The sequence below is a fragment of the Myotis lucifugus genome, unplaced genomic scaffold, assembly GCF_000147115.1.
Source record: "Myotis lucifugus unplaced genomic scaffold, Myoluc2.0 scaffold_106, whole genome shotgun sequence".
Lineage (NCBI taxonomy): Eukaryota > Metazoa > Chordata > Mammalia > Chiroptera > Vespertilionidae > Myotis > Myotis lucifugus.
The window spans coordinates 1,434,733-1,451,282 of NW_005871154.1; the positions used below are offsets into that span (position 1 = coordinate 1,434,733).

The 16,550-nt window shown below is 40.6% G+C and overlaps 1 protein-coding gene across 1 annotated transcript in view; it reads left to right on the top strand.

Annotated features, from left to right (window-relative positions):
• The window catches only part of GRM5 (glutamate metabotropic receptor 5), a gene marked incomplete at its 5' end in the record, with an annotated part of 280,548 nt that overhangs the window by 223,963 nt on the left and 40,035 nt on the right, over positions 1–16,550 (top strand). Inside the window, 1 exon segment of the mRNA XM_023757379.1 lies at positions 5,782–6,721. Within this exon segment, the coding sequence (XP_023613147.1) occupies positions 5,782–6,721 (940 nt within the window).

Genomic DNA, 16,550 nt, shown 5'->3' on the forward strand with positions numbered 1-16,550 from the left:
TTTTCAACAGTAACCTCCTTTCCTCAAAAATATACCAGGAATAATGAAGCTTGTTAAGGAGTTCCTGCCTAGCCTACTTACAGAATATCAGGCATCTGTCACAGGATCTTTGACTTCTCATTCTTACTGCCTGAACAGACACTTGGAATAGGGTTTGTAAATGCAATAGTCTAGGACTATTAATACAGTAATGTTAACCTGTAAGACTAATAAACAAACAGTAAGCGTGAGCACCAGTCATTACTGAGGGGTCGTATCATTTTAGGGGTTTCCAGGAAATCAGGGGCCCCTCCATTTGGTGTATCCAAACACACTGGCAGAATCACAAGATGAGCATAGATAATACCATTTTGGCAGTTCACTTTCCCTTTAAGAAAAAACAATTGCATTTTCAATATATATTTCACTTCAAGCTATGAAAGGATGGATTGTAGTAGAGAACCATAGAATATGGATCAAGCATGAAAGGGGATGGAAGTGAGAAGTGGATAGCTACTTAAATAGCTGTGATCAGAAAATGGGCCATGGTTTTCTAACCTATGGCTTTTTGGCAGTTCTAGAAACCAATGTGATGTGCATCTTCTGAGAAACATGTTTGCTATGAGGGAACTTCACTGACACGATCTAAGATTCTTTAATCTAAAATATGATGGCATATGCTAACTTGATTAAATTTATGATAAAACTATAAAATATATACATTATAGAGTCTTAGTAAAACTCTACATGCCCTGCTGGTATGTATAACTTACCAGTATACTAAGAGTACTTCCAGTAACTTACTATTGTACCAAGAATGCAACGGATAAAACAGAAAACTATTAAATAGAGAAAATGCCCAGAAAACCATTAAATAGAAGAAAATAAAGAAGAGAATTAGGTAGAATACTGGGGCATTCAGGTGTTTGTAGACCAATGCACATAGTAAAAATAGTAATCAATGAAAATTTAAATGTACATTGCACTAGGGTTAGCATTACCTCAAGATTCTGAGATTTGGTAGATCATGTTCCATGATAGGACTACAGCAATAGAAGGATATTACTCCTTGTACAAAACAGGTCTAATAGGAGTGTGTGGGTGGTGGTGGGGGGAGTTAGGAGGGGAAGCATAGAAGGAATATAAGAGAATGATATACCACCAGGATAAGTATCTGTAAACCTGAAGCTCAAAGCTCTTTGGGTAAGGATTTAAGAAAAACTAAAACTAAAGTGTTGTTTTTAGAGGAAGGTATGCTGGACCATCCAATTAACCACTTTGCTTTGGCTTCTGCCACACTTCGTTCCTTCTAGGACTTCCCTCTATCTTATGACTTCCCTCACATATCCTCTTCTCTGCCATTCCCTAAGGTTGGTATCACACAAGACCTCTAGGCTCTGCCCTCATCTACATCTATGAATTTCCTCATTGATTGCTTTCATTTCCACGTCTCTTACTTCCTCCTATAAACAGGTGATTCTTAAAGCTATAACTTCCGCCCTGATATCTCTTCTAAGCCTCTATTTCTTTCTTCTCAGTAGGTCATAGATACTTCAAGCACAACATTTCCAAACTGGAACTAGACACCATTCCCATAACATGTGACCCTTTACTTCCTACAGTCCTTATCTTAGTTAATAGCATTGCAACCAACTTGTTAGAAGCCTCTCTCCTGATTCTGTCTGTCTGCCTTATAATTTCTTTCAATCCTAGTTCTAAAATGTCTTTATTAGCTAACTGTTTTCTTTAGTACAATGACTTTAAGTTTTTTCTCTACCATCTCTTGACTTTCCTCTTGTGACAGCCTTTCTGACCAATTTATTTTCCTCTAGTCTCCACCTGCCTTCCTGACCTGCCTTTCTAATCCATCTTCCCCCACCACTAGTCCTGTCCATGAGATAATAGAAAGCTTTAGGTAGGATTAGGGTGATCACATCCTGAAATTATTATATAAGACATTTTCACGCTGGATGAGAAGTCAACCTCATAATCTCTAAGGCTGGGTTGCCAACCAAGGACCAATTATGTAGTCACTGAGCTTGCTTATTCAAACTAAGATTTCTTTATCTCATTCCCAAAGTATTGATTCAAAAATCTCCTGAGTTTAGACCCTCGAATTGTACTTTTGTAGGCTCTACAATAAGTGTGATGAACATCCATTTTTGGAAACTCAAGATCATATCCAATTATAAGTTCAGTGATTATAACACTCTAATCAGAATCCAATTTGCTATTCCAAGAAAATAGTTACCAAAGTCTTTGTGCAATGGCAGCATCATTAAACAAAACATAAAGCCTTCTGAGTGCACATTTAATGAAAAAAAGCATTCATTTGAATGTATAAGTTCTGGTAAATTTGTGAAAATTATCCTATCACATGAGAAGCATGCTTTATGCACATTTCTTCCTACACATATATCTAATGGGTTTTTTCTTTAGTTTCATAAATAATGTTAATTAGTTTCACATGAAGACTTGAAGTAAAAATAGTGGTGAATGTTATATGCAAAACATTTAGTAATTAGGGTGTTAATTTACATTTATATCAAAGCAATTAAAATTTAACAAAACAGCAGGAAAAAAGAAGAGAGTAAAATGAAAGTCCTTAATGTAAATATTTAGATTTTTCCAGTTGATTCTCTCTAGCTAATGAAAGGAGTTCTGCTTCAGGTATCATATAACGTTTCCTATATCAGTAAATTACTGGGACATTAGTAGCTCGTGACCAACAAGGAAACTGGTCCCTATAGAATTAACTACAGTAGGTAGTAAATTTCATTTTCATATCGGTGTTATAAATAAATTATTAGAAAAGAATAAAAATAAGAATGACTAATTCCTATTTTACTGTTGCAATTAGTTCCTACAATGAACAAATTTATAAATATGAAGCATAACCCTGTGTTACACTAAGGTCTCAGAGGTTGAATTCCTACATATAAGCACATATGTGAACACAGGTGCCTAAAAACATGGATGCAGGTATATTCATTAGCAATTATGTATACATTTATTTATAATTAACAACATTATGTAAAATAACTCTCTTATATTAATTTGGGCTACCCACAAACACTTTTTTAGGTTAAAAGCACTTTGTTTCAATATTAAATGTACACTTTTTAAAATAAAACATACATTTTCCTATGGAAACTATCTTGTAAAGTGTGCTGAGGATCCTCAGCTAACTCACAAATCCTATTAAACCCATAGTGATAGTGGGGTCAATTGGGGGAAAAGGAGCCTTATGTAAAACTTTAGATAATAATAAAAAAAAAACATAGTGAATTTAACTATAACACTAATGGGACTCTGAAACCTGAGATCTTGAAGAAAAAGACTGGCAAGCCAAAAATAATGAAAAAAAGAATGTTCCCTTTCCTTTTTACAACAGAGCTGCCTTAAAAATATTTTGAAAAATCCATTGCTTCTTTGCTACCATTACTTATTGTTACCTCCCTTAACTCCCAGTAACCGCTGATTTTTGTAGCCACTTCCTACAACACCCTTGATCATAAAATATGGGTAGTTAATAGGAAAACCCTACACCTATATCAATTAAGATTTGGTTTGGCTGCATATATCAGGGAAAAGAAAAAAACAAAACAAAACAGTAGTTTAAGCAAGGCAAATGTAACGTACATAGTCCAGAGTTAGTCAGTGGTTCTGTGGTTTTAGGGACTTGGGCATTCTCTCTCTATTTTCTTTTCCATAACCCAGAACATGTTTTCTGTCCTTAAAGTTATCTTACCTTCCAAGATAACTGCTGGAGCTCTAGCCAACATGTTTGTATTTCAGGCAGCAAAAGGAAAAAGCAGGGAAGGACAAAAAGGGTCTCACCAAGATGAGTCATTTCCTTTAAAAGAGTTCTCTGCTGGCATCTTATTGGCTAAAACCTAGTCACATGGAAAACCTGACTGCAAAGGCTGTTGGAAAATACGCTTTAGCGGCATCTTTTATCACGCCCAATGAAATTGGTCTGTTCCTGAGGATCAAGGGGAGAAAATATATTGGCAAGCAATTAGTAATCTCACATTCCTCAGATAGCCACTCCTCCAGATTACTCAACTCCTTTCTTACTCACAATAAAGCTATCTCAATTCTATTTTTTATATCTAATTCGCAGGAATGATCTTTCTAGATCAATGGTTCTCAACTTCAGCTGCAAATTTAGAAGCACTTAAAGTGCCTTTAAAAAATTCTGATGCCCAGGCCAATTAAACCAGAAACAATGTCAGTGAGACTCAGGCCACAGTGATTCATAACAATATCTCCTGGTGGTCCCATTGTTCAGCCAAGTTCAAGAACTACTGTCCCAAAGAAATTTTAAAAGAAGGCATGTAACCCAAATGATACCACATTTTGTCACTTTTTTCTGTTGTGTAAAAAAGTGACATTAAAAACAAACAAACAAACCCTGCAAGCCAAGAGTGGAGAATAATTTGGGGAGTGTTGGCACGTGCCATAGAGACCAACTGTTTGCCTTTGGAATCAGTTTTCCTCTACTACACGCTCCTTTTTTTAAACACTATCTTCTCTTCTATAACATTGGAATCATATGATTCTCTGAAAACCCTGATTTTTCTATATAGTAGATTCAAGGACAGCATAGATTGATCCAATGTTGGTCATCCTTGATGACTTTTCTCTCCTATATCCCCACATCAATTTAAATACTCTGTATTGCTTCAAATAACTCTCAAATCTGCCCACACCTTTATCTTATCCAAAATCCACACAGCAACCAAAGGCATGTTTAAAACACACACAAATCTGACTGTGTCGTTTCCTCTACATAGATCCCTCCAATGACTCCCCATTGATCTAGGACTGTGCCCTGCAAGATTCCCTCCCACCCACCTCCCAGCCTTATCTTAGGTCACTCCTCACACTCTTGTATGGTGACCTCCTTTCTTGCTTTCAGTGTTTCCTGGCTCTTTCCTTATAATCAATCTGTTTGCCAGGCCTACTGAATTCCCAAATGCAGCCAAACCAATACTTTCATTTGCTAATTCCTGTTGAGGGAAGACATTATTGCCCCCATAGACTGGGTCAAGATTCATACTATACTTCTTTTTTTAATATATTTTATTGATTTTTTTACAGAGAGGAAGGGAGAGGCATAGAGAGTTAGAAATATCGATGAGAGAGAAACATCGATCAGCTGCCTCCTGCACACCCCCTACTGGGGTTGTGCCCACAACCAAGGTACATGCCCTTGACGGGAATCGAACCTGGGACCCTTCAGTTCGCAGGCCGACGCTCTATCCACTGAGCCAAACTGGTCAGGGCTGATACTATACAGTGGGGCCTTGACTTACGAGTGTCCCGACTAACGAGTTTTTTGAGATACCAGCTGTCTCTCAGCCGATTTTTTGCATTGAGTTGATAGAGTATTTTGAGTTAACGAGCTCCTTAACGAGCTCTGTCTCGGAACGAATTAAACTCATAAGTCAAGGACCCACTGTACTTCTTCATGGCCCTTATTACAGTTGTAATTCTTCAGAAGCACCAACCTACCCCCTGATTATTTTTTATGAAGGCAGGAAACATGTTCATGTTCTTTACCATTTTGTTTTCAGATCCTAGAACAGCTCCTAGCGCAGAATATGTATTAATAATACGGAGATAAATATTTTAGAAGTGAATATAGGAAGAAACGAGTAGCATGGGATTCTGAGATTGGAATGGTAGATTGGAGACAACGTGAAAGGTTCCTAAGCAACGGCTTGTAACTTCGTCACAACTGGCCCGAGTAAACGTTTCTTCCTTCTGTTTCAATATGTGTCTGTGTCTCTGCAGGTTGTGAGTTGATCCCAGTACAGTACCTTCGCTGGGGTGACCCTGAGCCCATTGCAGCTGTGGTGTTTGCCTGCCTCGGCCTGCTGGCCACCCTGTTCGTCACGGCGGTCTTCATCATTTACCGCGACACCCCAGTAGTCAAGTCCTCCAGCAGGGAACTCTGCTACATTATCCTGGCTGGCATCTGCCTCGGCTACCTATGCACCTTCTGCCTCATTGCAAAGCCCAAACAGATCTACTGCTACCTTCAGAGAATCGGCATTGGTCTCTCCCCAGCCATGAGCTACTCAGCCCTGGTAACCAAGACCAACCGTATTGCCAGGATCCTGGCCGGCAGCAAGAAGAAGATCTGTACCAAAAAGCCCCGATTCATGAGTGCCTGTGCCCAGCTGGTGATTGCTTTCATTCTCATATGCATCCAGCTGGGCATCATCGTCGCCCTCTTTATAATGGAGCCTCCTGATATCATGCACGACTACCCAAGCATCCGGGAAGTCTACCTGATTTGTAATACCACCAACCTAGGAGTCGTCACTCCTCTCGGATACAATGGGTTGCTGATTTTGAGCTGCACCTTCTACGCTTTCAAGACCAGAAACGTCCCGGCTAACTTCAACGAGGCCAAGTATATCGCCTTCACCATGTACACCACCTGCATCATATGGCTGGCCTTCGTGCCCATCTACTTTGGCAGCAACTACAAAATCATCACCATGTGCTTCTCAGTCAGCCTCAGTGCCACCGTGGCGCTAGGCTGCATGTTTGTGCCGAAGGTGTACATCATCCTGGCCAAACCCGAGAGAAACGTGCGCAGCGCCTTCACCACGTCCACCGTGGTGCGCATGCACGTGGGGGATGGCAAGTCATCCTCGGCCGCCAGCAGGTCCAGCAGCCTCGTCAATCTGTGGAAGAGGAGAGGCTCCTCCGGGGAAACCCTAAGGTAAAAGCTGTGGGGACCCTGTGGGCGTGGGCCGCTATTGGCTGAAGCAGTGACATTTGCTTCCTGGGCCTTTTAAATGGAAAATACTTGAGTGAATGAAGCTCTAGGGAGCAGGGTGTTGGGAAAGGGGCTTTGGACATTTGAATAGTTTTTGTGGGGTTAATTGGATGTGGACCCAGTGACTCGGGCCAAGGCAGAAACATAGAAGCTGAGACCTCTGATAAAGCAAAGAGTTACCGCAAAAGGGGGTGAGGTCAAGAGGGCAGAGAGAGCACAGTTAAGTCATTGAGCCATGGCAAGGCCCTCCAGGTCCTGAGGGGACGGAGATACATTGTGCACTAAATTCTAGTTCACCAGAAAAGATTACAGAAAATTATTAACAAATAAGATGATGCTGAGAACAGAATACCAAGAGCCTCACACATCCAACTGCACTTGCACATGCCCAGCGCAGAGAGACATGAGAATATAGAATTGATATTCTAGTTCTTAATGGGAAACTTGAACTCTTTGAGAAATGTCTAAGTAAATGAAAGAGACAAGAGAACACAGTAGCTTTGAATATACTCTTTCTAAACAACCAGCCAGTCTCCCACTTTCTCTGTTGCCCACAGTCCCATCCCATCTACCCCACCAAGTTCAGTACCACAGGTTTTGTTACTGGGCAGTTGCCATCTGAAAAGAATCTGAAGTCAACAGTCAATGGTTTCCCCCCATGTGAGGGACTACCTTATATGATAAATGCCCCCTAAGGTACTTCAAAAGGCAATGAAAACACCTTATCAGTGGCTTGGGAACAAATTTGGAGGTGTTAAAAAGACTACATAAGTTATTTGGTTGGGAATAAGGATTTCTCTCTTTAAGAAGTACATAGTCTGATGGGAAAAATAAAATAAAAGGGGGGTGGTGAGGGGGAAGGCAGATGGAAAACATGCCAGCAGGTTTGAGATATGGAAGGCTTTCTGTGTATAGAACATGACATCTCCAGGATTTATTGAAGAAATAGAAGACATAGTTATCCCTGAGGTTTACAATTTAGTTGACTACCTTGCACCAGGTGCATGGAAAGATATGAGAGGCATACAGGAATTAGAAAAGAATTGAGTGGTAAGGATACATGTTAATAATGCATCATTTTGATGTACAAAAGAGCTACTCAGGAAATCATCTGCTAACTATACAGAGATTTGACAAGTTCCCTAAACTCTAGATAAATAAATGCAAGATAAATGGCTAAATAATATTGCTTGAACAATTCTTTTAACTATCATTTAGCCTACATAAAAAGTTCTATTTTCTATAAACTCTAATCCCTCAAAGCCTGAGTTGTGGTAATGGTAAAGATTCTGTGTCTGCTGAGGACGGAAAAGGACTCACAAGATACTTAGAGTTACCCACATGGCCCAATTCATTTGCATTTTTAACATGTATCCTTGCCACTTTCAATTCTTTTCTAATTCCTGTATGCCTCTCATATATTTTCATGCCACTTGTTCAAGGTAGTCAACAAAATTATAAACCTTGGGGAAAACTACGTCTTCTATTTCTTCAATAAATCCTGGAGATGTCATGTTCTATACACAGAAGCCCTTCCATATCTCAAACCTGCTGGCATGTTTTCCATCTACCTTCCTGACTTCTCTCTAAAACATTCATTTTCAGAAACTTCTGCAAGATCAGCCTTTTATGTTGTCTAAGAAAATTTATTTTGTCAAACAATTTATCAGCCTTTCTTTAAACTGAAATAAGTCTTCGTAAATAAGTCTTCGTTGGCATCTTGATAGAGGAAACAGTTTGCCACAGGGACAGAATTGTGAGTCTGTGCCTAAGTACCCCCCAAACTCTCTAGGGCGGGCTCCTTAGAGAGATAGCATGGAGCAGTGGTGAAGAGCACTGGCTTTGCAGCCAGGTTCTCCTGAGTTTGAGCTGAGACTTCATCTCTTCATGTTCCAAATTGAGGTTATAGCACCTACTTCATAAGATTGGAAAGAGAGAAAGGAATAATGTGTGTAAAGTCCAGGCACACAGTAGATATTCTACTAAAGGTAGCAGGATGCAGAACTAGACAGCACTGGGATTGGATCCTGGCAGCATCACTTGCTAGTTGTGTGATATAACTGTAGGCCAATCATTTAACTTCTCTGGGCCTGGGTTTCCTCCTCTTATAAATGGAGATGATGAAATACATACTTCATCCAGTGGTTGTGAGACTAAATGGGTTCATATGTGTCAAGTGGATGCCATACCTCCTCCCCCTTTTAAGCTACAACCTTAAGCAATAAATTAGTTCCAAACTAAAATTCCTTCCTCTATGCCTCACAGGAGCTCTCAAAGTAAGTATTTCTTCGTTGTGATCCAAACTCAGGTGTTCATAACACTAGCATAATAATTATCACATTGAAGAATATGACTGGTTATGCATGGATTTGCCTCCCTGTTTAGTTTATGGTTTTATAAAGGCCAGTGTGTATTGCATTGCCTATCACATTGGAGCTTAAATCATGGCAAACTAGTGAACTTGGGTACTTCTCATACTTTCACATTTTATTCTAAATTACCCCCATTACTTATGCTTCTCTGGCTTCAATTCTGCAATATGTCATGAGCCAATTTATCGGGACCCAGGGTACTATTTAAATTTGAACAAAGTACTTCAGTTCATTTCTTCCACTGTAAAATGGTAGATAAGTAATCCTGTTGTGAGGAGTAAATTAAGTGGTATGTGTTAAATTCTTAGTATCAGACATAAAAAGTACTCAATAAATGGCAGATAAACCTTTTAGAAATGTGTTCAGTTGCAGGAAAGATTAAGCCAGATTTTCAGAGGCCTATATGACTTGTTTGGTTTCATTTTCCTCATACCACAGGAAATATGCAGGTAAACTGTTCCTAGTATTCCTCCATAGCTCAGTGATTCCAGAGCTAACATCTCTGCTATTCTATACACCTTCTGCTAAAGGTTGCATGTTGACTGTCATGGTTCTATGCATTGCATCCCTTTGTTAGGGAAAAAAGTCTTCTTAGAGTCCCATAAAAATTACCTTTATGTTTCATGGACGAAGTCATCTCATATAGCTAACCCTAGCTGCATGAGTATAAGAAAGTGTGCATTTAGCTTTTATATCATCCATAATGGAAACGGAAGGGGAAAAGGGAATGGTGTCAAGTGCTATTGGATAAACCAGTAAGCAGTACATAATAGTAATAGTGGTAGTAGTAATAGAATTGTCTCATGGTCACAAAATACTGAAAGTAGAAGCAATAATCATTCCCATTTTTCAGATGAGGAGTTTGAGGTCCAGCATGGTTAGAAGACTTGCCCATAGACTAGTCCGTTATGAAGCTCTTTTTATATCAGGCCTCGCTTTTTGGCACTTGAGCTGAACATTTCCCGGAATGTATTCTTTGGAAAGCTATTCTCACAAACTGCTCCATAAAAAACTTATTTGGTTAAAAAATTAAAAAAAAACAACCTCTGACTACTCTACACTTTTATTAGAAGTAAACACTAAGAAGTCTTGTGGAACTAAGAAGTGTGGAAACTAATCAGTCATCTATTAATTTTTTTTCGATCTTTTCCCAAGCTTTGGAACACCGGACTGTTTTTTTCAAGTAACTCTATTAACATCCCAGAGAATCAATACTAAAAAGGAGACTCACTTGGAAGAAAATTCATCAGAGCCAAAAAAAGTAGACATGTTCCTGAGGCCTGACTTGTAAATCCAATCTGCTGTGAGGCTAGCAGAAAGAGCCAATTTCTACCTCCGGTCATGGAGATCACTTCTGTTTTCTGAACACCTAAGGGAAGAATAGAACTAATTCCAGCAGATCTAGCAGTTTACTGGGAAGTTAAATAGGTTCACCCTAGAACAGACAAAAGAAAAATATCCAGTCAGTCATTCAATTCACTGAAATAGCAAAGGGAGATTTTTATTTAAAAGGCAGTGAGTCATGAGAGATTTTTTTAATATAGAAACATACCATTTATGCCATCAATGTATAGAGGTCCCTGTGATTAACACTTTGGTTCTAGGCACTAATTTCCAGCACATGTGGTGCAGCATCAAATCATTGTCAAGCAGTTAATGCCAAGTTTCTACTTAAGGCCTTCACTTCGGCTGCAGATTGACAAACAAACACAAAACCAGTTCTGGCCTAAATAAAGCATTGAATTTGATGAGTTGAAAGTTCTGCTCTACAAGATTCAGAATTTCCAGGGCTGTGAGGCTGAGGTCCTCAGTGGGCCTTTCATAGCTAAATAATAACAGAGGCATATAACCCTGCATCAGAAATGTTCTCAGAAGGTAAAACCTGCCCCTAGGAATTCCAGTGGCAGAAACATTAGTATTGCCTCCACCTTAATTTTAGAAACTGCCATTTGCCACTTTTGTTTTAATTAACTAATTAACTTTGCTTTAATTAACATTGTCATGAGGGCCCTCTTAGGCTGTCTGCTCAAGCAACTGCTAGTCTTTCATATCCATAGCCCAGATTATAATTTGCCTGAAAAATTGTTTCTCTTGTGTGAATTCCAATATAACCCAACTATGATCAGAGCTTTGATGATTTCCAATTGCTTAGATTTCATTAAGGGGTTATTAGTCTGTGTGAAATTATGTTCCTGCCATTTCTCTCTCCTTGGAACCTTCTGCCTCTTCCTACTGTCTCTTCAGATCCTTTCTGTTTCCAAGGCCCAGGTTCCTAAACCCTGTCAGATTAGGCATCTCACCTACTTGCCCGCATCTGGACTCAGAACATGTATTATGTATGTCGTACATTTAGCACACATTCCTCACATCTTCTTCATCTATTATTTACTCACAAACATTCACTGAGAACTGCGCATTGCCAGGAACTGTGCTAAGCCCTGGGGATTTGGAGGTTGTTTTGGGTATACGCGCAGTATTTTCACAACTGTGTTTCATATCTCCCTTGGTGCCTAGCACAGTGCCTGACAGGTTGCATTGCTCAGTGGTAGATTATGAATCTGATGGGCAACACCTCTCAGGGATCACACCATCATCCCAGTGAGAAGACCACTCGCTTTGTTGACTTGAGTGTCCAGATTTCATATGACAATGCTTTGTTCTTAAAATATGAGAAGAAATGCATTTTTTCTAAAACCAAACTTTTTCTTTCATTGCAGTTTCCATTGAATGCCTGCTCTGTGCCAAGCACTGTTATAGGTTATGGGAATGCAGCGATAACTAAAAAAAATGGTCTTAGAGGAAACAGATAAGCTCAATAAAGTAATACAGTTATTTGATAGGAGTCTATGGGGGAACAAAGGGGCCAGAGCTAGAAGCAGTACATTCTACATGTTGGGAATTAGAAAAATCTTCCAAAGGAACCAATTTAAACAAGAGAAACTCTTCAAACATTTTAATCCCTGCTTAGACGTCTTCAAGGTTCTCCACTGGCTAAGAAAGAGTCAAGCTTCCTCTGCCTGGTGGTATGACTCCTTGTCCCCTGATCAGCCTGTCTGACTTTCCATACTGACCCATCACAATTTTCTTGCATTCAGGCCTCTTTTGAGGCATTGATAGAGGTATAATATACACCTGCTCCATCCACCCTCACGTCTCACATGGCCAACTCATAGTCACCTTCCATATCACTTCTCCTGGGAAGCCTGTCCTGCTCAGACTCCATTAGGTCCCCTTCCTTATGAGCCCTTATCATCCTGTGTTATAATTACCTGTTTACTTGTAAGGCTCCCTAACACACAGGTACATGTACTATGAATTTAGGAAGCACAAGACCACGTCTTATTCATTTTCTGTGCCACTGGCATCCAGCACAGTGCCAGGCACTGTGAACACTCAAAAATGTGGCTAAGTGACTGAATGGATGGATAAATAATGACATTTGAGCTATGCTGGCATTTACCAGTGAACAGTCAAGGGCTGAAGATGGTAAATAATTATATTTATTGAGCACTTGCTATAGGGCAGAGGTTCTCAACCTGTGGGTCGCGACCCCTTTGGCAGTCAAATGACCCTTTCACAGGGGTTGCCTAAGACCATCCTGCATATCAGATATTTACATTACAATTCATAACAGTAGCAACATTACAGTTATGAAGTAGCAAAGAAAATAATGTTATGGTTGGGTCACAACATGAGGAACTGTATTTAAAGGGCCAAAAAGTTAAGAACCACTGCTATAGGGCCAGGCACTGCTCTAAGCCCCTTACATGTATTAACTCTTTTAACACTCAAACAACTCTCATTTTACATATGAGGAAACTGAGGCAAGTGGAGGCTAATTAGTTTGTTCAAGCCCATACAGAGAATGAGTAGAAAAGGTAGCTGGCTTCAAAGCCCATGTAGGTTCCCCATTCCAGCTCCTAATACACTGTAGCCTGAACTGAGAAACACTGGGATTGAATGGGTGTGGAGTGCGATGCACCCCCGAGGAGTTTCCCTGAAAACTGCCCCTAGATCAGTGTTGCACTGTACTTTCTGATGTGGCCATTCCTTCCACTGAGCCTGACTGCATTTCCTTTTGTTGCTGCATGAATAAATATGCAGACACATCAGATATAAAATTTGAACTTCAAGGACTGCCTGAAATTTTTCCTGTTTAGTGATGATTTTTAAATGTCTATGTAGATTGTGTTTATGAGAAAAAATCTGACTCATTTTTACATCTTATGTATATTATAGTTATTATTATTATACTAGAGGCCCGGTGCACAAAAATTTGTGCACTCGGGGGGGTCCCTTAGCCCGGCCTGTGCCCTCTCGCAGTCTGGGACCTCTCGGGAAATGACCACCTACTGGCTTAGGCCCGCTCCCTGGGGGAATGGGCCTAAGCTGGCAGTCAGACATCCCTCTGGCAGCCCGGGAGCCCTCTGAGGATATCCACTTGCCAGCGAGGAGCAGGCCTAAGCTGCAGTCAGACATCCTTAGCGCTGCTGAGGAGGCGGGAGAGGCTCTCGCCACCACCGCTGTACTGGCAGCCATCAGCTTGGCTTGTGGCTGAGCAGAGCTCCCCCTGTGGGAGCGCACTGACCACCAGGGGGCAGCTCCTGCATTGAGCATCTGCCCACTGGTGTGCCTGGCCAGCCTGGGTGAGTGGCTGATGACTGTTTGCAGGCTGGCCACAGCCCCTTCAGGGTGGGGGTCCCTGCTGGGGTGCCTGGCCAGCCTGGGTGAGGGGCTGATGGCTGTTTTCAGGCTGGCCATAGCCCCCAGCCACCCAAGGCTAGCTGGACGCAGGTATCTGGGATTTTTTTATCTTCTATAATTGAAACTTTGTTGCCTTGAGGGGAGGCACAGCAGGCCAGGGAAAGCAGGAAGCTTGGCTTCCTCCATCGCCAGGGCAACCAAGCCTCATGCTTGCTCCAGTTCCTTGGCTGCCGGCCGCCATCTTGGTTGGGTTAATTTGCATATAGTCGCTCTGAGTGGCTTTGTGGGCGTGGCTTGTGGGCGTGGCTTGTGAGTGTAGCGGAGGTACGGTAAATTTGCATGTTCCTCTTTTATTAGATAAGATTATAACTAGGGATTATGAGGATTTGTATTACTTTCTTGACTAATTCTTATTTATTTATTTATTTATTTATTTATTTATTTATATGCCTGATGTCATATAAAAGCTCACAAAATAGGGCAAGGAATCCTGATGTTTCACCTTGGTCCAGTCTTTTTAGAGTAATAACAACATACCAGGTACAGTGCTGAATTCTAAGAATGTAGAAACAAACAAGACACAAACCCTACCCTGAGGAGCAACTCAGAGCAGAGACTAACCCATACAGAAATCATTGATAGAGGAGAAAATGCACCGGGAAAGTCAGAGGTCACCAATGGAGATCCTGGGAAGGTTTATCCAAAGGGTTGAACCCAAAGGACAATAAAGTGAAACCAGGGGATATGTGTTCTGGGGAACAGCATGAACAAGAGCCCAGTGGTATGGTGCGTGCAGGAAAATACAGCATGTACAGGGTGTCTACAGGTGACAGGAGACAGGCTGGAGAAGTTGATAGAGGAGAGGCTCAGCCTGAGGAGCCATCAGTCAACCACCTTCCATTCCAGTTCCCTTGATCTCTTTTTAGGGTTCTCTTCTCTCTGTTTAACCCACCACCCTGTCAGACATCCAATTACTCATAGCCATGGCCACCTCCCCACACCAACTTGATGCCTCCCCACCCACCCCAACCAAAACTCTGTGTCTTCTCCCTTTCTCTGTGCTAAAGAGAGAAAACAATTTGTGCTGTTACAATAATGGTTATTTGTGACTTGCTTCCTACATTATGCTGCAAACACTTATTGGGCAACTACTTTATTACAGAGACTGCGAGATTATATATATATTTGTTGTTGTTGTTGTTGTATCTTCACACAATATTTTATAACAGAAAACAGAACCTCCATCCATAGATAAGAAAAATAATAACTGAGACACTTGCTTTATTTGCTGCATATTTATTTGATAAATTCTAAAACCCCAGTTTAGGATTCAAACCCAAGTCCATATGTCTTCAAAGCTCTTCTTCATTCTAACATTGGCTTTCTGATTCATTGATTTTCTCAACCATGGATCCCACTTTGTTGTTGTTTTTCATAAACAAGTTCACTGTGAATGTATTTCTGTCTCATAAAATATTCATATTTTGATTCTGATTTTTACTCCCAGAGAAATGACCTTAAAGGTGACTTTTTTTATTTTTTTGCATAGAGGCAGATGAGTCAAAGTGACATCATGGAACAAGGTAGCCCATCAGCCCCTCTCATATTATGACCTGGCAGAAGTAGTGTGTGCCTTGTCAGCAAAGACATGGATTCCAATTTTGGCTCTGCCACTTACAAGCTGGGACCCTAACAAAAGCGCTTAACTCTCAGAGCCTTTCCAGTGGTTCTCAACCTTCTGGCCCTTTAAATACAGTTCCTCATGTTGTGACCCAACCATAAAATTATTTTCGTTGCTACTTCATAACTGTAATGTTGCTACTGTTATGAATCGTAATGTAAATATCTGATATGCAGGATGGTCTTAGGTGACAGCTGTGAAAGGGTCATTCTACCACCAAAGGGGTCATGACCCACAGGTTGAGAACCGCTGCTTTAGACAATGGGACGATACTATGCATTACAGCCTGTGTTATGTTCACGGGGTCACTGTGAGTATAACACAGAGTGCATCCCATAGTCCAGATCCATGAACTGGGAGTTTCCGATTTTCTAGTTATGGAGTCATCTCAGTACATGTCTACCCAAAGCACAGCTCCAGTGATATAATATGAAAGGTTCCATGACATCATTCTGCAGGAAAGCTACTGAGATGAAAATATCCTACTTTGGGAATCTGGCTTTAATTACTAGTCAATCATTGCCATATCTTGGGGATCCACTGCCTTCCAAATTCCCATTATATTTTTAGGTGGGAGGTTGAGAAGTTTCAGTTAAATGCTTTTTTTTAGAACGCAGGCTTTCCCAGAATTTAAGGATGACTTGGAGGTGTTGGCCATTTTTTCTCATTCCTCTTGCGATTTTGTCAGCCATTTATATATCTTCATGAAATAAAAAAAAAAATATTTTTGACCTGATGCAAAACATATGGATCCATTTTATCCAATGTTCAGAAATTAAGTAACAAATCACTGTGGTCAGTTTTATACATAATGTAATATGAAGCTCTCTTTGGTGAGGCGAGTATATACTACATTCACTTATGTTTAGCCAAGAAAAGGAAGCAATTGAAGCAATTGAAGGAAATCAGGAAATCGTCACTGCATCCTCCAAGCTTGCTGTCTGGCCTGTTCTCAGCCATCGTACAGACAAGCCACGTGGTAGGAGCTGCCAGAGAACGTGACTCCCCCTCTGCT